Here is a 22905-nt window from a genome sequence, read left to right as displayed (position 1 = left end):
ATTTAGAGTGGAAACCTCAGGGATGATAATATTGATGTTAAAGAAGAGTATAAAGAGGAGGATGAGGAGTATGGAGTGATGGAGGAGTTTTCAGAAGGACACAAGGATATGATGGAGCCACCTAATACCAGGAACCCCCCAGAGAGATGTCCCCGTCCTCTGTATTCCCGGGATTCCACACAGGAAGATCACACCATCCCTCACCATCATCAGGTAGATGATTGTCAATGATTGGTAATTCTGATTTATATACAGCATGTTTGTTACAATGAATGTTTTATTATATATTCAGAGTGGAAACCTCAATGATGATAATATTGATGTTAAAGAAGAGTATAAAGAGGAGGATGAGGAGTATGGAGTGATGGAGGAGTTTTCAGAAGGACACAAGGATATGATGGAGCCACCTAATACCAGGAACCCACCAGAGAGATGTCCCCGTCCTCTGTATTCCCGGGATTCCACACAGGAAGGTCACACCATCCCTCACTGTTATAAGGTTGGTGAGACAGAGATTATAAAACACAGACTCATGGAGACAATGTGTGGATTTTTATGTGATGTCACAATCATTTTACAGATGATATTCTCTTTCATTTTCTTGGTTTAGAGTGGAGATCCAATCGATATAGAATTTGAGGTTAAAGCAGAAGAAGAAGAAGAGACGTATGTGAGGGATGATCAGCAGTCTATGGAGGAGGATGGAATAACGGGGACATTTATAGAGGAGGACACTCCTACAGAGATCAGCACAGGTGGGTCATTAACACTAAATACATTCCTCCACCCATACTGCTCACTGATTGGTCCAGAGTAGGGCGGGGACTGGGTGATATCAGCCTGTAATACCCTGGTCACTTTCCTGAGCTGTGTTCCCCATCCTGTATTCCTGTATTTCTCTCGGATAATCTTCCTTCTCTGTGCTGCAGACACAATTTATGTCTCTAGACTGGATTTATAGAGATTCTGGGATTCGGCTGGCAAAAAAAATGTGCATGATATAGGCACCTAGGTTATGAGTTTTGGGTCTTCTGCCCCATGCCTGAGTCTAACGTCTTGTTCCAAACAAATGAGAAGGATATACTGTACACCATATGAAAGGTCCATCTCCCTTCCTCAATATAACGTCATGTTCCAAACAATAAAATTGTCATCATTTCAATCGCATTATTACTTAGTGATATTTGGTTGGGTAAGGTTGTATCATTGATCCATGTCAGATCTCTATTTTTTCTTTTCAATTCTTTTATTTATATAAAAGACAACTTCCAGGCATAATAAACAGTAACATTCCTTATAGGACATATGCTGAGACAGTGTATTACAACATTGAAGACAATTCAGTCATAAGGTTGAGTTCTACATCGGTCGTAGAATAAGAGGTGTTCTACAATTCCTCTAATGGGAGGAGTTATGCAGGACTAGAAAGTACCCGGAGTTGTCTGTTCCAGTTTCGCATAACGTATAGAAGAAGAAGGAAGAAGCGAATAAGTAGTGGAAAGAGAGAGGGAAGTAAAAGAAACCTAGAGAGATGCAGAGGAGGATAAGTAGGGTGGATGAGGGGGGAAGGGGTAAGGAGGTGTGGAAGTGGGGGGGGGGGTGTAGGAGGATTAGCATTGGTAAAGCTATGGCCCTACATCAGCAATACGTTCCACCAATATTTTAGAGCTCCCCCAAACTCAACATGAGGTCTCTTTAGTATTGCCTCCCTTAATTAAAGAGCAGCCTTCATCAGAGAGGACAAATATATTCCATTGACCCCAGGGTTTGGTATATCGTTCGTGTTGGGGACGTGTCGAGAGAACAAGGTTTTCCATTCTATTTATTTCTTTGAGCCACATGCCAACAGTCAGGGTCTGTGGGTTTTTCCATTTAAGAGGGATGCACATTTTAGAAGCATTTACAAGGTGACAAATGACAGAATTTTTATAGGTCCGGACCGGGATGTTAGAAGCATGGAGAAGGAAGAGAGCAGGGTCATTGGGGAGCGGTCGGTTTATAAACCTCTGAGACATTTCACGTACTGTCTTCCAGAACTCCGCTAGTTTAGGACACAACCAAAAATCATGTAGGAGTGTCCCCCGGCCCTTCCTGGCATCTCCAGCACTGATCAGTGAGTGTGAGGAAGAATCTGCTCAGCCTTGACGGCGTGCAGTACCACCTTGTTAGGAGTTCGAAGTTGGTTTGTTGTATTTACGTGCAGATGGATGATGTAAATATAAATGGAATGATGTGATTTTGTTGGTCTGGATTAAAGTTACAGTCTAAATCCCGTTCCCTCTTAGCTAAGAATGGGGGTTGGTAAGTCCCCTGGGGTGTGATCAGTAATGCATAGGTCATGGATAATACCTGTGTCAGTATTCTGTCTTGAGAGCAATGTTCTTCGAAGGGTGTAAGTTGTGTGTTGCGTTCACTGGGAGGTGGCAATGAGTTTAAGAAATTATGGAGTTGCGATGCCCTCCAGAAATCTAGACAGTAGGGTCCCGAGAAGTCCATGAGGTCTTTGAGTGCAGGCCAACTAGATGATGTTGAAAAATGGGAGGCTTGGAAATAGCCTGACTCCATTGAGGTCCTGAATGTTTTATCTTGGTAGCCCGGGGTAAACTGGGGATTCCCCAGTATGGGTGTCAGTGTCGAGTGCGTCTGGGAAAGTGAAAGTTGTGTGAATAATTTAGAGCAGGTTCTTATCGTGTGACCTATGAGGGGATGGCGTCTTATGGAGTCTGGTAGTGAATGGTGGCACGATGGAGCTCTATGGAGGGGTATGTCGCATTGGGCCTGTTCTAGTCTGGGCCAAAGCTTCGCTTCACCATGATGACACCAGTCTGAGTCTCCCCAATTGTGTAGCCTTACAGTACTTGCATAAGTCCGGCACTGCCAGTCCACCTAGTCGTTCTGGAAGGAGTAGTCTCCTATATAGCCTAGGTCGCTTATGTGCCCAGATAAAACCACAAGTAGGGTGTAGAGATGTCGCAAACCTAAAATTTGCAGTTCGTGAACGGCGAACGCGAACCTCCGCAAATGTTCGCGAAGCGGCGAACCGCCATAGACTGCAATAGGCAGGTGAATTTTAAAACCCACAGGGACTCTTTCTGGCCACAATAGTGATGGAAAAGTTGTTTCAAGGGGACTAACACCTGGACTGTGGCATGCCGGAGGGGGATCCATGGCAAAACTATTATGGAAAATTACGTAGTTGACGCAGAGTCGGGTTTTAATCCATAAAGGGCATAAATTACCTAACATTCCAAAATTGTTTGGAATAACGTGCTTTAAAACATCCAGTGTGTGTATACGACCAGGTATGATGCTGTATCAATCAGGTAGTGTAAGGGTTACGCCCGCTTCACAGTGACAGACCAAACTCTGACAGACCAACCTCCCCGTTTAACACACCGCAAACAGTCCATTTGCAGTGGGTACAGTACAGTCTGTGGACCTGACACTCACTGGCAGGCAACAATTATAAAAAATATATTGTTTTTTAATTTGCAAGGTGCTGTGCCACCGTATATATATGAGTGGTGGGCCCTGCAGTGGGCACAGTACACTCTGTGGACCTGACACTCACTGGCAGCCGGCAGGCAACTGCAATTATGACAGAGGAAAAAAAAAATATTTTTTAAACTGCAAGGTACTGTGCCTGTGCCACCCGATATGAGTGTGGTGTGCACACAGTACAGTCTGTGGTGGGTCTGTGGCCTCTCAGACACGGCGGGCAGGCAACTGCACAATAGATATATATAGATATCTATATCTATATATATCTCAAAAAAAAATTGACTGAAATACCAGCCCTTAAAAGGGCTTTTTGGGGTGCTGTCAGGATGCTGTCCTTACAGCAGGAGTGGACCGAGAACACTGACTAACAACTGTCCCTATTAACAGCAGCAGCTCTCTCCCTGCTCTCACTACACACTGCTTCAGAATGATCTAAGATGGATGCTGCCCTTTCTTTTTTATAGGAGGGGGGAGGGTGTGGGAGGGAGGTATGCTGATTGGCTGGAATGTGTCTGCTGACTGTGAGGTACAGGGTCAAGGTTTGCCTCAATGATGAAGTATAGGGGGCGGACCAAACATTGCATATGTTCGCCCGCAGCGGCGGACGCGAACAAGCGATGTTCGCCGGCGAATAGTTCGGGACATCTCTAGTAGGGTGTCCTCTTGTTTAAAGTATTGTGAAGAGATGAATATTGGAAGTGCTTGAAAGAGGTATAGGAACTTAGGGAGTATGCACATTTTAATAACGTTTCATCTTCCAAACCATGAATGGAGGCCAGAATTCAATTTATCTTATAGAATGTGGACTTTTGTTTAGGAGGGGGAGAAAGTTGAGCGTGAAGATGCGTGAAAATTTGGGTGATATGAGAGTGCCCAGGTATTTCAGCGCTGAGTTCGTCCATTTTAGGCTAAAATTAAATCGCAGTTGGTGGAGGAGGGGGTTTGATAAGCCTACTCCCATAGCTTCAGATTTAGTAAAGTTGATATTTAGATTGGACAGAGTGCCATATGCCTCAAACTCGTGAAGAAGATTCGGTAGAGAAATTATGGGATTCATGAGGGAAAATAACATGTCATCTGGATACGCTGATATTTTCTGCTAGGTCATGCCTGAGATATCCGTGTGGAGTCGTATTCTACATAAAAAGGTTTCTAGTGATAATACGAAGAGTAAGGGTGACAGAGGGCACCCCTGTCTTGTTCCACTCGTAATTCTGAAGTAATCCGATAAGATACCGGTCACCTTAACCTGGGCGACAGGGGCAGAGTAGATCTGGGAGATCCAATTTAGCATGGTGTTGCCCTAAGTAGTAGGGGGCGGGGTATGAAGAGAATGGAAATAAAGAGGGGAGGCAAAGATGGTATGAGAGAGGAAGAAAGGAAAGTCAGGCAAGCAAAGAATATGAGAGAGTGAAAGAGAAGGGGGCAATCCCACAGAGAGAGGCCTCAATTTACTAAGAGATTGCAAAAAAAATGCTAAGACGCTCACCAGCAAGGAGCCGGATGAATGAGTGTGTGCCTATGTGGGGTTGTGGTTGGAAAGAGCCAAGGGACGGGCCCCCGATTCCCCCCCCCCCCCCCCGGCCTGGCAGCCTTCTTGAATAGATGAAAGGTATATAAGGTGTAGCACTGCCCCATAGAGGGCTGCTGAATTTTCACACTGTAAGGATTCCCTTGGGTTACCCGTAGCAACTGCTTGCAGAACTTGCAGAAATCTTAACACTTTATGTTCTTGGCTCAGTCAATGATCAGTCTAGGGTTAGTTGTTTTTGTGGTTTTATCTTATATTGGGATGGGAGAAGGGATGAGTGGGATACTCCAACTGTTGAACAATTCAGAATTCAGAGGACTTCTAGCTTGAGAATGCGGCAAGGCCGCTACTTCATCCTGCCACTTGAATGAAGCTGAGGTAAGTGTTGCTATTTGTGTTTCTATTCAGGGTACTCCCCCAGTACCCCCTTTCTCTGTACTAGCTGACACCCATCCACTGTCTATACTCCCCGGAGTGGTCCCCTTCCTGGGCAGACCCTTGGGCAAGATCCTCTGTACTCACGATACAGTTTTTCCAGATTGTTGCAGTGCCCCGACTCCTCCAGTCAGCTCTCCTGGACCTCTGGGTTCAGCTCCTCTCCACTGGTTCATCAGGCCAACTGCCTGTGACCATCACCAACTGCTGCAGAAGAGGAGGCAGCCGCCACCCTCCTTCTGGGACTTTGCTTCCCGCCAAAAGACCTCTACCTCATGTGCCGTTGGCTTTTTATACCCTGCCCCACAATTCACCGAGACAACCCATCTGTGCCAATCCCTGGAGCTATATCAAAAGCCTGTGTGTTATTGGCCAGGTTAACTCCAGCATCCTATGCGCCTCCCCATTGGATCAGCTGGGGACACTCCCTTAGACCAGATGAATCACACACTGGGCACACTGAGCAGACCTAACTCACAGATCCTGCTCCCTGATAAGCAGAGTGCAATATAGAATTTACCTGCTGCTTCTCTGATAGGCAGACAGAGCCAAAACTATACTCAATCTCTAGCACCTGACTAGGAGGGTGCTACATCCACCCTCCACCAAACGAGCCATGTCCTCACTGGCTCTGGGGCAGCCTCCCCCCTACAAAAATTTCCTACAAAAATAAACGGAGTATCCCACAAACCTGGAAAAGGGGGAAAAGGGAAATAACAAATCTACATATAATAAATTATGTAGAAAAATATAGATATGCTGTACAAATATTCACAAAACAACTTAATGCACCCCCCATCAAACAAAACTCTGCTTGAGTGGGTAACATGTCAACCTGATTAACTAGCTAACTATAACATTCACTTTTCACAAATGGAGGGCCTTGCCAGATCCAGACATCCCGTGCAAGCCTGCAAAGGAAGAATTAAAGGTTAGCACTTCCAACATTTGCATATTAACCACATTCTACCTAATGTAGTGAGAATGCCCTCTCCTCAGAGGCGACCTTCTCACCCAAGATCCCTAGCTACACATCCTGACAGATATCACTTCCAGTAGGCTTGACTAGGCGTTCAGCTCCACTCCTGTACAGGTGACAACCAAACCCTGTCAAGCTAACTATCTACCTTCTAGCCACAATGAGTGACTGAAACAGACACAGTCCCTTTAGCACCCGGGCACTGACTCTTCTTCCATTTCAGCCAAGCCCACAAGTTCTCGAAGACATGTGGAGTCCATCCGACTGATGGTCACAGTGTCCCTCACACCTGTAGCACCGAGGCTACATGTCTTCTTAAGGACAAGGTATTTGCTGGAGCCTGAGCAACCTGTCAGACTTGTGGGTGTAAACAGTCTCTTCAGGGGCCCCTGGCACTAGGGCACCCCCCACCAAAGATACCTCAGGCCACTACCCATTCTCCCTAGGTAGAAACCCAACAAAGTTCCATTACTGGGCCGTTGGCCCAATAGAATCTTCACAAGGCATCTTTGTAAAAGAGTCTCTTTGCAAAGAATTCTCCTCTTCAGCCCGATGACCTAACTACTCCACAGAGTGTCCTTTTAACTTGCGGTGGTACATGATCCTGGCCCGATGGCCCAAAGGATCTCCTTTTTAGCACAGTTATAGTATCACTAGAGTCCTCCTTTAGTAAGGGTCTCTTCTTCTTTAAAGTTGGAGGGTTGGCCCTCTTTACTGGAACCACTTAGCAGTGGTAATTGTAGATTTCCCAATCCCTTTTGCAAGGATAGAAGGGAAAGGGGTATTGGAAATAGGGCTTGGGCCCTAGCAACAAAGGTGAAACTTGAAACATCACTGTACACTTCACATTCGGGCTCTCCAGCCCATCTTCTTCTGTAAGCAAACTCAGGCTAGCCAGCCTCACTAAACTCAGCATCCTGTGTCCTTAGCAATAGTAGTCAGGATGTGGGATTCGCACAACTTTCCCCTCTGAGTCTTTTACACGGATGGACCATGCCTGGCCAGATCTGTCTGGGCGGTGGACCTCCACTCTGTCTATATCGATGGCCCGCCCAAAGTTCCAGTTAGCCTTTACAGATTGGAAGGTTTTCCATAACTCCGGCTTTGACTGGTTGCAGTGGGGTTTTGGGATATAAAGGAAGTCCCACACAGCCTCGTCACACCAAGCCTCTCTCCTGGCCTCAATCTCCAACATGATCTCCCTTGGAGCATAAGGAAAGTCATATCCATATTCTAAGGCCACCTTCCTCTGTATCAGATGTTGTAGTCTGGAGAACCTGGGGAATGTTTGTCTGTTGCCTCTCCCAGGTGGGGAATACAGGGTCTCCTCCTTAATGATGAGAGACGCATAGGCCTCATTTTGTTCCTGAGCCCGGGCATAGGTCCGAGGAGGGAATAGATCTGGGACCCGGTTAGAGTAGGCCTCACAGAACCCCAGATTCTTAGCACACTGTCCATGTATCACAGAATCTCTAGTCTCCTCATCAGGAACACTTGGACTGGCCGAACTGCTCCGTTCATTCGACCCCCAGTCCCACTCGGTTTCTTCCTCTGATTTCCAGACATCGATCCCCTCCTCCAAGGATCTGTAGCGATGCTGGAAACTAGGAGACCCCACATAAATGACCCCGGCCTCTTCCTCGCTGCTCAAACTCACAGCCCTGGTCACCGCAGGCCATTGACTCCCCTTTGCCTTTGTTGGAGCAGACCTGGTGTCTGCCACTGCAGTCTTCTGTACATCGGGTGGCCGCTCCCCAGCCCTCACTACCTGCATGCACACAGCCTCGGAAGTACAGGTTTCTCTCATGTGGCACTCTGTAGCACTGGCAGATGTTACTGAGCCCAGTTCCATCAGCACCCTGAACACTCCTCTTCCTCTGCCCAGAGTCCTGATTAAGAGGCCAACCGAGCACGAGTGACCCCGGTCTCCCATGTCACATTCAGTCTCCTGGGCTGTTTTTCACTCTTCCCCGCCCGCAGCAGCAGATTGCCACAGTGCCCGCACTGGCCCCACCCTTGCATCCATATGGTAACATTCAGGCATTGACTACATACCAGGCCCAAGTGTTCCACGCCTGCTCTGGTACACAACGCCAGTCTTCTATCGGGCACCAATCACACCCCGGTGTCCCACAGGGCCGATGTCGGCATTCCGGTCTGCTCCACAGGATCTCCGCCAACATGTGGAATAGCCTCCGCGCTCGGGCTTACTCCGCCACTCGCCATCTTGCTTCTCCACACACGTGTCTCCCTCTCAGCTACACCCAAAGGCAGAAGTAATTTATAGACCCCCCTTCCTCTTTCCAGATTGGCTGTGCGTGGGCGGTGTCTCCGCCCACAACTCCAGATTAGCTGATTCTTTGGCGGTGGCTCCTCCTGATAGGCAGATCTCTCCAGCGCCCGCTTTCCAGCGCGGTACAGTAACCTTTTCATTGCCACTCCAACTCAGCTCAGCCAGCATGAAAATCACTGTAAAGCAGATTGTAGTCTTCAATCCACACGCATCCACCATCCTTGTCTGTACCTGGGCCTCAGTTGTACCTCCATCTCTCCAGGCCAACTGACCCCCTTTGCTATTTAGGAGAATTGTCCCGCTGGCAGACATTGCATGGCCGACATTCTTCTTCATAGCATTTGTACCGACAACTCTCGCCATACTGTCTTGGAAAAGTGTCCCGCTGTCATTAGTTGCACGGTCAACATTTTTCTCTATAGCACTGGCACAAACATGGCCCCCGACACACCGATCCACGTGCCCTGGGCCGTCATTTTCTCCGTCCACACTTGCACCATTCACTGTTAAGCATTTGTATAGCGTGATGCAACTCTCCTTCTCTAACTCTCCTGCACATTTCTTGAGAGCAGATTACAGTCCCAACAAAAGTCCATCCGTTGCCGCTGGCAACCACCACTTTGAACTTCACTCTTCATCCCACTCTCCCAAACTCCTGTAGGATTAGTCCTAGGAATGAATAAACAGGAGGGAACGGGATAAGGCGCAGGCCAATGAGATGTTGGGGGAGTGGGTGGAGTCAGTGAGATGTTGGGGGAGTGGGTGGAGTCAGTGAGATGTTGGGGGAGTGGGTGGAGTCAGTGAGATGTTGGGGGAGTGGGTGGAGTCAGTGGAGGTGGCGAATGGAAACATGCAGGAGTGACTATATATGAAGGTTACGATCGCTGTGTCTATGACTGTACAAAGCGGAAATATTGTGTACCGAATGGAATGGACTTTTCTTTCTTTATAATAAAACTTTTTCTGATTTAAAATAAAAAAAACACTCAGAAAAGATGAGTAGGGAAAATGTCAGTGGCCTCCACCTGTAAAACCATTCCTGTTTTGGAGGTCGTCTCATTGTTGCCCATCTAGTGCACCTGTTGGTAACAACCCCCTCTGCTACTTGACTGAGCAGATGAATATCCCAGGAGTTTCCCTGACTTGATGCTATATTCTGATTATAAAGTGTTGAGCAGTGTATATGAGTGTGGAAAACTCTTGGTAATTTTTCTTGTCTTCTGACAGACGGACTCTGTGGTGGGAATAGAAGGACATCGGAGGAAGATGTGACTACAGAAGATGACATGGCATCTTCTCCAGAAGTAAATCCCGTTCCTCATAATATACATGACAGACCTCACCATTGGAGGAGATCATTGGAATCTCCTGATACTTCACATAGTTCTCTAATATCTGACAGTGCCGACGGGTGCGGGAAACCATCTCATCTCAGGGAATCTTCTTTATACCATACAGGAGAGAATTCATTCTCATGTTCAGAGTGCGGGAAATGTTTTAAACAGAAAGGAACCTTTCTTAGGCACCAGAGAATACACACAGGGGAGCTTCCCTTTTCATGTTCAGAGTGCGGGAAAGGTTTTATTCGTAAAGAAAGCCTTCTTAGTCACCGGAGAATACACACAGTAGAGCGTCCCTATTCATGTTCAGAGTGCGGGAAATATTTTAATGATAAAAGAAACCTTCTTAGCCATCAGAGAATACACACAGGTGAGCGTCCCTATTCTTGTTCAGAGTGCGGGAAATCTTTTATTCGTAAAGGACACCTTCTTACCCATCAGAGAGTACACACAGGTGTGCATCCCTATTCATGTTCAGAGTGCGGGAAAAGTTTTAATGATAAAGGAAACCTTCTTACACATCAGAGAATACACACAGTAGAGCATCCCTATTCATGTTCAGAGTGCGGGAAATGTTTTAATCAAAAAGTAAGCCTTCTTATACATCAGAGAAAACACACGGGTGAGCGTCCCTATTCATGTTCAGAGTGCGGGAAATGTTTTAATCGTAAAGTAAGCCTTCTTAGACATCAGAGAAAACACACGGGTGAGCGTCCCTATTTATGTTTAGAGTGCGGGAAATGTTTTATTCATAAAGGACACCTTCTTAGCCACCAGAGAATACACACAGGTGAGCATCCCTATTCATGTTCAGAGTGCGGGAAATGTTTCAATGAGAAAGGAACTCTTCTTTTGCATCAGAGAATACACACAGGTGAGCGTCCCTATTTATGTTTAGAGTGTGGGAAATATTTTATTCATAAAGGACACCTTCTTATCCATCAGAGAATACACACAGGTGAGCATCCCTATTCATGTTCAGAGTGCGGGAAATGTTTTAATCATAAAAAAAACCTTCTTAGGCATCAGAGAATACACACAGGTGAGCGTCCCTATTCATGTTCAGAGTGCGGGAAATGTTTCAATGATAAAGGAACTCTTCTTTTGCATCAGAGAATACACACAGGTGAGCGTCCTTATTCATGTTCAGAGTGCGGGAAATGTTTTAATCGTAAAGGAAACCTTCTTCGCCATCAGAGAATCCACAGGGGAGAGCTTCTCTGTTAATGTTTAAAGTGCGGGAAATTTTTTAATAATAAAGGAAACCTTCTTAGCCTTTAGAGAATACACACAGGTGAGCCTTCCTATTCATGTTCAGAGTGTGGGAAATGTTTTAATTGTAAAGGAAACTTTCCTAGCCTTTAGAGAATACACATAGGTGAGCCTCCCTATTCATGTTCAGAGTGCGGGAATTGTTTTGCGCTCAAACGTTTACCTGTTAGACACCAGAAAGTTCATAAAAGCGAGTGTCTTTATTCATGTGCAGAGTGTGGAAAATGTTTCACTAAGAAAGAACACCTACTTACACACAGGTGAGCGCCTTTTTAATGTTATGAGTGTGGGAAATGTTTTCCAAGCAAAGGTTTATTTCGCAGAAACCAGAAAGTTCATACGGGCGAGCGTCCTATTTCATGTTCAGAGTGCGGGAAATGTTTCACTCCTTATGTACGTTTCAAACGTAAAAGAATTAACACTTATATTAGAGGCTCCGTTTTCATGTTCATGTACATGCACTGCAGCAGGGTGGCCGTTCGGCGCAGAATCACGTACCTGTACGTCATCTGCATTTCCAGGTCTGGGGCCAGAAGAGTTCCAGGAGTTCTACTCTTATCACAGTTCCCAAACCAAAAGGAGACATCCACCACATCTTCAATCCTAGGGCCCTAAATGTCCTCAGCTGGGCACAGGAGGCCCTAAATGTCCTCAGCTGGGCACAGGAGGCCCTAAATGTCCTCATCTGGGCACAGGAGGCCCTAAATGTCCTCAGCTGGGCCCAGGAGTTCCGCATGTAATCCACCAGGTCATGGTCTATTTAACAGGGAGACTTTTTTCTCTGACCACCCCACATACATGTACTGCGGTAGGGCAGCCGTTGAGCACAGAATCACATACCTGTAAGTCATCTGCTTTTCCGGGTCTGGGGTGTGCACACGCACTACCGGCACCCAGCTTCCGCTGGACACAGCAGGAGCCAATCAGTGGGCCCGGTGGATGCCGTGTCCGTTGGTACCCGGCAATCATTCCCGAGAGAGGCAGAACAGTTGTCCACCAATGTAAACAAGGCAGATCACCGTTCTATTAGTAGGGAAGATGGAGATCCCTTGTATCTGATAATGGAGGAAGGAGATAGTGGCGCACAGCAATAAATATCTAAAAATACCAATGATCAGGGTAGGGGGTTGTCAGGACTATGGTAATGGTAATAGGCATATTTTTCATATTGCATGTGAAGAATTATGAACTGCATGACCCCAGAGACAAAGTTCAATTCATGGCCTTCACTAGAAACTCAATAAAAGACTCCGGTTTGTAGTTTCCATTGTTCGTTGTTGAAAAGTGGTAAGCCGTTGTTGACTAACCCTGGAGATAACGACTATATTCTCTGGTCTTGAAAAGAGAATATATTTGAAGAAGCCATAAAACATTGTGTCCTGGCCATGAGTTATTTTCCATACAATAGCAGATCCTAACAGGTTCCCCAAGGACAGCTGTATCATGGATTACCTAACTAACACACCATTGTTTCACCTATGGAAAAATAAACAACAGAGGAGCCATGGAAAGAAATTTTTTGGTTAATTTTCTGGTAATTAACTTAGACTTATTCCAACTGTATTTTTAAATGAATTTAATATAATCATAAGCATCTACAACCTCCTTGTTCCATCATATACCAAGATGGGATATGGAAAGATGGTTATATGGACAATCCTCCATTGAAGATTATATTATATCAGTTAAATAGTAGCTGATGATTAAATTAGATTATTTCATATTGTAGATCCCAGACCATGTCATGATTATATTATTTACTAGCATAATAATTCTCTAGTAGATAACCTTCTGATTAAATACATCACGTGTGTCAAACAATTATAATCCCAGGTTATTGCGTATTAATTTAGATAATCTATAAGTAAGTCACTTATTCTTAATTATATATATATATATATATGGTATTAGTATGTATGCTCATTAAACGGCGTTACCAGAACTGAACCTTTCAAAGAGATATTACAGAAATATCAGATGGCCATGCCGACACCATGAGAATATGGACAGAATCTCATTTTTTTTTATTACTATAAATTAATGTAGTAACTTCTATCAAAGATTTTTGCTCCCTGACATACATGGTGGTTAGTAGAGGTATTGCATAATTACTCAACCAGTTAATGGTTATTTACCCCAACCAATGGAAAGAAGTTCCACCTTCTGGGTTCCGCTCATTGTAATTTTTATGGCCTTTTTGTCCTATACAATATATAAAGGAACCCAGACGAGACATAGAGACACACACATCCACCCATACACACTCATCATACTCCATCTTACTTCACCTTCATTCTATACCTGAAACTCTGAAAAACCTTAAGGACGCAAGCTCCTCCCTAACCAGCCACCATTTTGGGAAAGGCAGCCATTTTAGGACTCTGGTAAATGACCATTTTTAGCCATCAGCCATTTTGGAGTGGTAATTATGCATTATTGATTCTTTGATTTTTGTTTCCTTGTATGCTATAATCGTATGCTCAGGATATTTAGATTACCTTCCCAGTTGTAACAACCATTGTAGATTTTTCTCTAAACATTATTTTAGTTTTTATTAAATTTTTTCCATTCTTGGTTTAGCGACATATTAGCGAATTAGTCTCACGTTTTGCATAGTCTGTTCTCACTCCAACTGCAGCAGAGTGACTGTTGGCTACACAATTCACAGACAACTTTGTCTGATATATAGAACTCTTGATATATGGTTTTTGCTCCTTCTGGGGAAAAAGTAATCCTGTCCTTTGATTTGTATTGCTGAGCCAAACCGATTCAACTAGTGTTATCATTAAGTTTTTGTATTTTATGTGAGATTTTATTTTTGTGTCACCCATATCTATTTATTGTGAATACATGTCTTATGAATAAATATATATATATATATTCTCTACTGTAGTCTGTGTTCACTAAGATTGGTATATGCTGTTAAAAAGAAATTAATCGATTAAAAAGAACTCGTACTTCATTCAGAATAATATTCTCGAATGTATAACGCACAACAGGGGTACAGTAAGAAAAGTCTGAACCCAGGGTGTCAGAGGGGTCGGGAGACTTGTAGGGTCAGGACAACTAGGGGGTACAGTAAGAAATGTCTGAACCCAGAATGTCAGAGGGGTCACGAGACTTGCAGGGTCAGGGCAATCATTGGGGCACTGTAAGAAATGTATGAACCCAGTGTGTCAGAGGGGTTGGGAAACTTGCAGAGTCAGGGCAAACTTTGAGGTATAGTAAGAAATGTCTGAACCCAGGGTGGCAGAGAGGTCTGGAGACTTGCAGGGTCAGGGCCACCATTGGGGTACAGTAAGAAATGTCTGAACCCAGGGTGACAAGAGGGTCAGGAGACTTGCAGGGTCAGGGCAACCATTGGGGTACTGTAAGAAATGTCTGAACCCAGGGTGTCAGGTCGGGAAACCTGCAGGGTCAGGGCCACCATTGGAATACAGTAAGAAATGTCTGAACCCATGGTTTCAGAGGGGTTGGGAGACTTGCAGGGTCAGGGCAGCCATTGGGGTACAGAAAGAAATGTCTGAACCCAGGGTTTTAGAGAAGTTGGAAGACGTGCAGGGTCAGGGCAACCATTGGGCTACAGTAAGAAATGTCTGAACCCAGGGTTTTAGAGCAGTTGGAAGACGTGCAGGGTCAGGGCAACCATTGGGCTACAGTAAGAAATGTCTGAACCCAGGGTGTCAGAGGGGTTGGGAGACTTGCAGGGTCAGGGCAGCCATTGGGGTACAGTAAGATATGTCCAAACCCAGAGTGTCAGAAAGGTTGAGAGACTTGCAGGGTCAGGGCCACCATTGGAATACAGTAAGAAATGTCTGAACCCAGAGTGTCAGAGAGGTCAGGGGACTTGCAGGGTCAGGGCAACCATTGGGTTACAGTAAGAAATGTCTGAACCCAGTGTATCAGAGGGATCAGGGGACTTGCAGAGTCAGGGCAACCATTGGGGTACAGTAAGAAATGTATGAACCCAGGGTGTCAGAGGGGTCAGGAAACTTGCAGGGTTAGGACAACTATTGGGGTACAGTAAGAAATGTCTAAACCCAGGGTATCAGAGGGGTCGGGAGACTTGCAGGGTCAGGGCCACCATTGGGGTACAGTAAGAAATGTGTGAACCCAGTGTGTCAGAGGGTCGGGAGACTTGCAGGGTTAGGGCCATCATTGGGGTACAGTAAGAAATGTCTGAACCCAGTGTGTCAGAGGGGCAGGAAGATTTGCAGGGTCAGGGCAACCATAGGGGTACACTATCTTTAAGTTGCCTTCACTGGGGTAGCTTTACATGGGCAATGATGTCACTCTGACAGACCTAGCTGGGACATGCTTTTTGGAAGGTGTATGCCTGGGGGATTGGTGGAGTGGTCTTGTTTCTGATTCATGTTCATGTCTCCCCAAAACACACAGACTCTGGGAACTGGAGGTTCCATATTTGAGGCCTCTATGCCTCAAACTAGCAATTACTTTAGATGGTAATGTAATCCACTCAAACCACTGGGGTACCCTGCCATAATGTAATGTGGGGGGAAGAAGTTGGAAACGGCGCTACCTGGAGTATGTGCAGAATGTGAATGGGATAGAGGAAAAAGTGCTTAGTGCATAATATATAGTGCAGATATAAAAATGTGCAGATCTTATACCTGTGAAAGATTCCAAATCACTGGCTGAATATAGGTGATAGCAAACTTCAGCCACAAATCGAGTAAAAATAAGTATAAATATAAATGTATAAGTGGCAAGGTATGGTATAAATAAATAGTGTAGTAAAATAATTCCCAATAGATAGATAGTGGAAATCGATAATTGATATGGTGGTCAGTAGTAGTAAAAGCAGTGAAAATACTATTGCATACCTTTTGTATCATGTTCCTCCAATATGACCACTAGAGGTCGCACTTACCCTGTAGCCAGATAATATTCATGGAAAACATATAGGGTATGAAAAAAACTCTCAGACCTGTCCCCAATCCGTCCTTACGGACCGATGGATCCCATCTGAGTGCAAAGGAGAAAAACGAACCTCTTAGTGTGGCATACAATAGGGAGTTTGCAAAAGGCTAGTAGTAACTCACGCTTTAGCAACGGATGCAGCAGATCGTATCAGACAGGTGCAGACAGCGCCGGAGAAGCTTCCGCGTTCCACCCTCGGCGAGCTGCGGACCGGAAGTGACGTTGACGTTAGGTTCCGCCCTACGCACGTTTCGTCGCTGGACGTCTACGGGAGCTGCCATAATGTGTTTATTGTAAGTAGGTCTCCTGTTATAGTCTGTTGCCTACTAGTCTGAGGAGGAGGGAGATCACTGTTTGTATTGTTAATTGTGCTAATTAACACACCTATTGTCTGCTAGCAAACTATTGGGGGTGTGTTTACACTTGTAATAATGTGTATTGTACTTCGTGAGCTCGATGCCGGCAAGTCTGACCTGGAATAAGATCCCCGATTTATCCAGGTTGCTAATTAACTTAATTGTTATAGTGTTAGTTATATTTCTGTATACAGTTGTGTTTGCATATGATAATGTGCGTGTGTAGTGTATAAAAAGCCTGTATTCTTGTTCAATAAACAGTTCCAGTTTTGCAGCTAAACGAGTCCCATCTAAATCTTGGTTGCAATATGCGGCTGTAATATCTGATATCTATATCAGATATTGATATTACACATGGTGTAATATATGATGGGGGGGGGGGGGGGTGGTAGAAGGATACACAGGCTAGTTGCTACCTCTTCTTCCTTATCCGATGCCAACAATGGCTGCGCATCGCAAACGTCTTGTGATGGATCGGAAAATAATTCCAGTGACTCAATCAGAGGGTATGTGGTGGTGGTGGTGGTGGTGTTTGTGGTGGTGTATTTGGGGGTGCACACAGCAGAGAGTGAAGAGGGTGCAGATAGAGAGGATGAGGAGGGTGCAGAAGAGGAAGGCTGAGTGAGCCACTCAACCAAGTCTGGTGCGTCCTTTGACGTAATTGCACGCGGCAGTTGAAACTTCACACTTTGGTTCCGGCCTACTGCTCCTGCCCTACCCCTACCACCCCTGCGTAAGTGTCTGCCTCTTCCTCTGCCTGTCATGTTTTTTAATTACCCTGTGACAAAAGTCTCTAGAGAATCGCAGTATATCTGGAAAAAGGTATATAACACCCCGCTTCAATCTGTGGTATTGGGTGGCCACGGGTTTATCACACCAGTTCTACAAATAATTGGTCAATAACTGTTGTCACTGTGTGTAGCACAGTTAACACAGCAAAAGAGGCCACATTTTTGCAGGACTAAAATACACTCTCATAAAAGTACCCTGTTAAATAACACCCCAAATCAATATGTGGTATTGGGGGGCCACTGGTCTATCACACCAGTTGTTCAAAAAATTGGCCAGGGAGTTTGGCACTGTGTATATCAGAGTTAACACAGCAAAAGAGGCAATATTGTTGCAGGACACAAATACACTTATGAAAGTATACTCAGATAACACCCCACTTCAATATGTGGTATTGGGGGGCCACTGGTTTATCACACCAGTTGTTCAAAAAATTGGCCAGTGAGTTTGGCACTGTTTGTAGTATTGCTGCAGCAACGCTCAGTCACCACACCTGTCACAATGCTGCACAGTGCACAATAATACTACTAATCCACTATAATATGCTTTCTACAAAGTATATTATACTGTGGATTAGCCCCTTCCCCCCACCCCCTATATCAGGGGTACTCAAATGTAAACTTGAAAGGTCCACTCACAAATTTTCCATTCAGTCCGAGGTCCGGAAAAGTGACCGTCAAATTCCAAATACAGAACGCCAACAACAAAAAAAAGGCATTCCCCAAAACTTACCCCCATCCAATGCAGCAGAGCGACCATTGTGGGTGCCCCCATTAATGCAGATTGACCAGTGTGCGTGCCCCCATTAATGCAGATTGACCAGTGTGCGTGCCCCCATTAATGCAGAGCGACCAGTGTGCGTGCCCCCAATACTGCAGAGCGACCAGTGTGCATGCCCCCATTAATGCAGAGCGACCAGTGTGCGTGCCCCCATTAATGCAGATTGACCAGTGTGCGTGCCCCCATTAATGCAGAGCGACCAGTGTGCGTGCCCCCATTAATGCAGATTGACCAGTGTGCGTGCCCCAATTAATGCAGAGCGACCAGTGTGCGTGCCCCCATTAATGCAGAGCGACCAGTGTGCGTGCCCCCATTAATGCAGAGCAACCAGTGTGCGTGCCCTCATTAATGCAGATTGACCAGTGTGCGTGCCCCCATTAATGCAGAGCGAACCAGTGTGCGTGCCCCCATTAATGCAGAGCGACCAGTGTGTGTGCCCCCATTAATGCAGAGCGACCAGTGTGTGTGCCCCCATTAATGCAGAGCGATCAGTGTGCGTACCCCCATTAATGCAGAGCGACCAGAGTACGTGCCCCCATTAATGCAGATTGACCAGTGTGCGTGCCCCCATTAATGCAGAGCGACCAGTGTGCGTGCCCCATTAATGCAGATTGACCAGTGTGCATGCCCCCATTAATGCAGAGTGACCAGTGTGCGTGCCCCCATTAATGCAGAGCGACCAGTGTGCGTGCCCCCATTAATGCAGAGCAACCAGTGGCCCATGCCCCCATTAATGCAGAGTGACCAGTGTGCCCCCATTAATGAAGAGTGACCAGTGTGCCTCCATTAATGAAGAGTGACCAGTGCGGATTAGAGTACCGCATGATTTTAAAAAGTCAAGTCAGCGGGGGGGGGCAGAATGGAGAGGATCGGAGTGGCTGTGTCTTACACTGGCAGCGCTGCATGATTACAAAAAGCCAAGTTCTTCTGCTTACCCGGCGGAGAGGATGTCCTACAAAGTCCCGCCTTCTGGACACCGGCTCCTATGATAGACGTCACCAGTGTTATGTCTATCATAGGTAAGAGCCGGCCCAGGAGGCGGGACATTGTAGGACATCCTCTCCGCCGAGTAAGCAGAAGAACTCGGCTTTTTGTAATCATGCAGCGCTGCCAGTGTAAGACAAAGCCACTCCGATCCTCCCTATCCTCTCCATTCTGCCCCCCCGCTGATGACAGAAGGAAGCAGACCGCTTCGGCGGTCCAGATTTAAGTCCGTGTGGGTCCGGAGGCGGCCCGGAGTCTGCCTATTGAGGACCCCGGCCCTATATAGTGCACTGCACAGCAATACCAAAAAAATTGCAGCCCTTTAAATTACTTTTGTGGACATTAACAGAGCGATTTGTGTGACTGCTGCCAATCTCTAACTGCCCCTAAAGCACTGACTGGATACCTGCCCCTAACCTGAAAAGATACTAGTACCATCAGGGTATCAGTACCAATAGAGCGCCTTCCATATAGGATCGCAGGTCTCTATGGTCATTTCACAAGCCACGCCCCCTCACAGTTAGAATCACCCACCTAGGTACACATTTAACCCCTTTAATCACCCACAGGGTTAACCCCTTCCCTACCAGTGCCATTAGTACAGTGACAGTGCATATTTTTTAGCACTGACTACTGTAGTAATGTCACCGGTCCCCCCCAAAAGTGTCAGTTAGGGGTCCGATCTGTCCACCGCAATGTTGCAGTCCCGCTAAAAATCGCAGATCGCCGTCATTATTAGTAAGAAAAAAAAAAACCAATAAAAATGACATAAATCTTTCCCGTAGTTAGTAGACGCAAAAACGTTTGTGCAAACCAATTAAAATAGGCTTATTGCGATTTTTTTTTAAACTAAAAATATGTAGCAGAAAACAAATTGGCCTAAAATGTTAAACAAAATTAGATTTTTTAAAAAAATGTTTTTTTTTTTTTTTTTGGAAATGTTATATAGCAGTGGGCAATCATTACATTATAGGGTGCAAGAGATGGACAATTATGGCAATGCATGAGGCAACAGGTGATCATTCATGACAATACAAGAGGCAATAGATGGGCAATACACAAGGCAACAAGTGGGCAATCATGACAATCCATGGCTTATCATGAGGACCTAACGGGAAATGCTTTATTCTTTTTGTGTTCTACTTATAAATATGTATATAGATCTAACCTACTGGATGGAAAAAGATCACTGTAACATGCATTAACCCACAGCAGCCAATCAGGATTTATCTTCCATTGGTGAACCTTTTTTATTGGTTGCTTCATGTTGATCCTTTTTGATTTATTAAAGTAGCCGGCTTTTTATTGGTCCAACCAATGTATGATTATTAATACATTTGACACATTTGTTAATTCTATTATAAAATATTTAAGCTTTATTTTATTCATATCATTTACTGTGTGGTAATCGCTTATTCTGATCTTGTCCAATAAAAACGCTTCGTACAATATTCTGTGCCGAGTCTTCTTTTTTACCAATGATTAGATGATCGGTGATTGGAATGTGATCAGTTCATAGAGAGTCATCCATTGGGGTTTTATTAGTGAGATGGAGAGTGGAGAAGGCACCACATTGACAGCCATTGGAGGCCCTTTCTAAAGCCCTAAACATTTTGCCAACCTGTCTATGACATTAGTCTTCCAAACTCTATCTCACTGAGCTAAGGCCAGAAGAGTTCCAGGAGTTCTTCTCTGTCCACAGCATATAAGTGCGATAACGGGCGAAATTCTCGTAGCAGCTCTGGGCCTAGCCGGTTTGACACGCATCCCTTGCCTGGCGCATGTGCTGAATTTGGTGGTGCAGAGGTTCCTTAGAAATTACCCCGATATGTCAGAGCTGCTGCAGAAAGTGCGGGCCGTCTGTGCGCACTTTCGGCATTCTCACCCTGCTGCTGCTCGCCTGTCAGCGCTGCAGCGTAACCTCGGCCTTCCCGCTCACCGCCTCATATGTGACGTGCCCACAAGGTGGAACTCCACCTTGCACATGCTGGCCAGACTGTGCGAGCAGCAGCAGGCCATAGTGGAGTTTCAGCTGCAGCACGCACGCGTGAGTCACTCTGCGGAACAGCACCACTTCACCACCAGTAACTGGGCCTCCATGCGAGACCTGTGTGCCTTGTTGCACTGTAACATATGCAGACTAGGCCGCAATGTAATATTTTTTCCCTAAATGGGTGTTTATTGAATAGCGGAATAGAACAACAGTATCTAAAGAGTGTATCTCACAGTAAAATATGCAGACTAAGCCGCAATGTAATATTTTTTCCATAAATGGGTGTTTATTGAATAGCGGAATAGAACAACAGTATACAACGGGTGTATCTCACACGTACATATACAGACTAGGCCGCAATTTAATATTTTTCCCTAAATGGGTGTTTATTGAATAGCGGACTAGAACAACAGTATACAACGAGTGTATCTCACACGTACAGATACAGACTAGGCCGCAATTTAATATCTTTCTGTCCCCTAAATTTTTTTTTATTGCAATGCGCAATACAACAGCATGCAATGGGTGTATCTCACTGTAACATATGCGGACAGGGCCGCAATAAACTCTTTTGTCCCCTAAATAGTTTTTTTTATTGCAAGGCGCAATACAACAGTATGCAATGGGTGTATCTCACTGTAAAATATGCAGACAGGGCCGCAATCAACTTTTTTTGCCCCTAAATATGTTTTTTTGTTTTTTTTATTGCAAGGCGCAATACAACAGTATGCAATGGGTGTATCTCACTTTAACATATGCAGACAGGGCCTCAATTAACTTTTTTTGCCCCTAAATAGTTGTTTTTTATTGCAAGGTGCAATACAACAGTATGCAATGGGTGTATGTCACTGTAATGTATGAATGAAAAACTGAAAAATAATTGTCCCCTTAATTGGTGCTTGTTGAATAGCAGATTTGAAATGCAGTGTCTGTCTAAACGCTGTAAGTCACAGTAAAATACAGTATGAAGGAAAAAAGTTTTTTTTCTTTTTAAAATGCAGATTAAGCAGACACATATGCACTGAGCTTGCAGGAAATGCCCGCTACACGCCGCACGCCTAACAGGTTGGATACTGTTGTTGTTCTATTCCGCTATTGAATAAAAAAAAAAAAAAGATTTGAATGAAAAAAACTGAAAAATAATTTTTTTACCCTAAATACTGAAAAATAATTATTTCCCCCTCACATTGGTGCTTTTTGAAGAGCAGGTTAGAAAAGCAATGTCTGTCTAAAGACTGTATGTCAAAGCAAAATATGAAGGAAAAAATGTTTTTTCTTTTTAAAATGCAGATTAAGCACACACATATAAACTGAGGTTGCATGAAATGTGCAGCACCGCACGCCGCCCACCTAACACACTGATAAAAGTTTTTTTTTTCTCCTTTCTCCTCCTCACTTGGCTCAGGTCAGGGCATAAAGATTGTGCACTGCACCCCCACACAATACAATCAATGTAGATCGTTTTCTGATTAAAGCAGATTGTTCCTATCCTATGCTTTCCTTACAAGCAATCTCTCCAGCCTGGCCCTACAGTAAACTCCTATCTCTCCCTCCGGGCAAAAAGATCGTGCACTGCACCCCCACACAATACAATAAATCAATGTAGATCGCTGTATGATAAAGCAGATCAGTGGCATCTGGTGCTCAAAATTTTTGGGGGGCGCAAAAAGAAAAATGTAATAGGTATTGATTTGCAGTAAAAAATTGTGTG

The 22905-nt window shown here is 45.0% G+C and overlaps 3 protein-coding genes across 3 annotated transcripts in view; 1 reads left to right on the top strand and 2 right to left on the bottom strand.

Annotated features, from left to right (window-relative positions):
• LOC309550236 (uncharacterized protein) overlaps window positions 1–22905 on the bottom strand; it is a gene marked incomplete at both ends in the record, with an annotated part of 809557 nt that overhangs the window by 220034 nt on the left and 566618 nt on the right.
• The window catches only part of LOC309550731 (uncharacterized protein), a 395974-nt gene that overhangs the window by 12351 nt on the left and 360718 nt on the right, over window positions 1–22905 (bottom strand). The gene's annotated exons all lie outside the window — the stretch shown is intronic.
• LOC309548775 (uncharacterized protein) overlaps window positions 1–22905 on the top strand; it is a gene marked incomplete at its 3' end in the record, with an annotated part of 157048 nt that overhangs the window by 24655 nt on the left and 109488 nt on the right. The window contains 1 exon segment of the mRNA XM_082248721.1: window positions 7–213. Within this exon segment, the coding sequence (XP_082104847.1) occupies window positions 7–213 (207 nt within the window).

Source organism: Pelophylax lessonae (assembly GCF_965119305.1).
Source record: "Pelophylax lessonae genome assembly, chromosome: 3".
Taxonomy (NCBI): Eukaryota; Metazoa; Chordata; class Amphibia; order Anura; family Ranidae; genus Pelophylax; species Pelophylax lessonae.
This window is presented reverse-complemented; position numbering and strand designations above follow the sequence as displayed.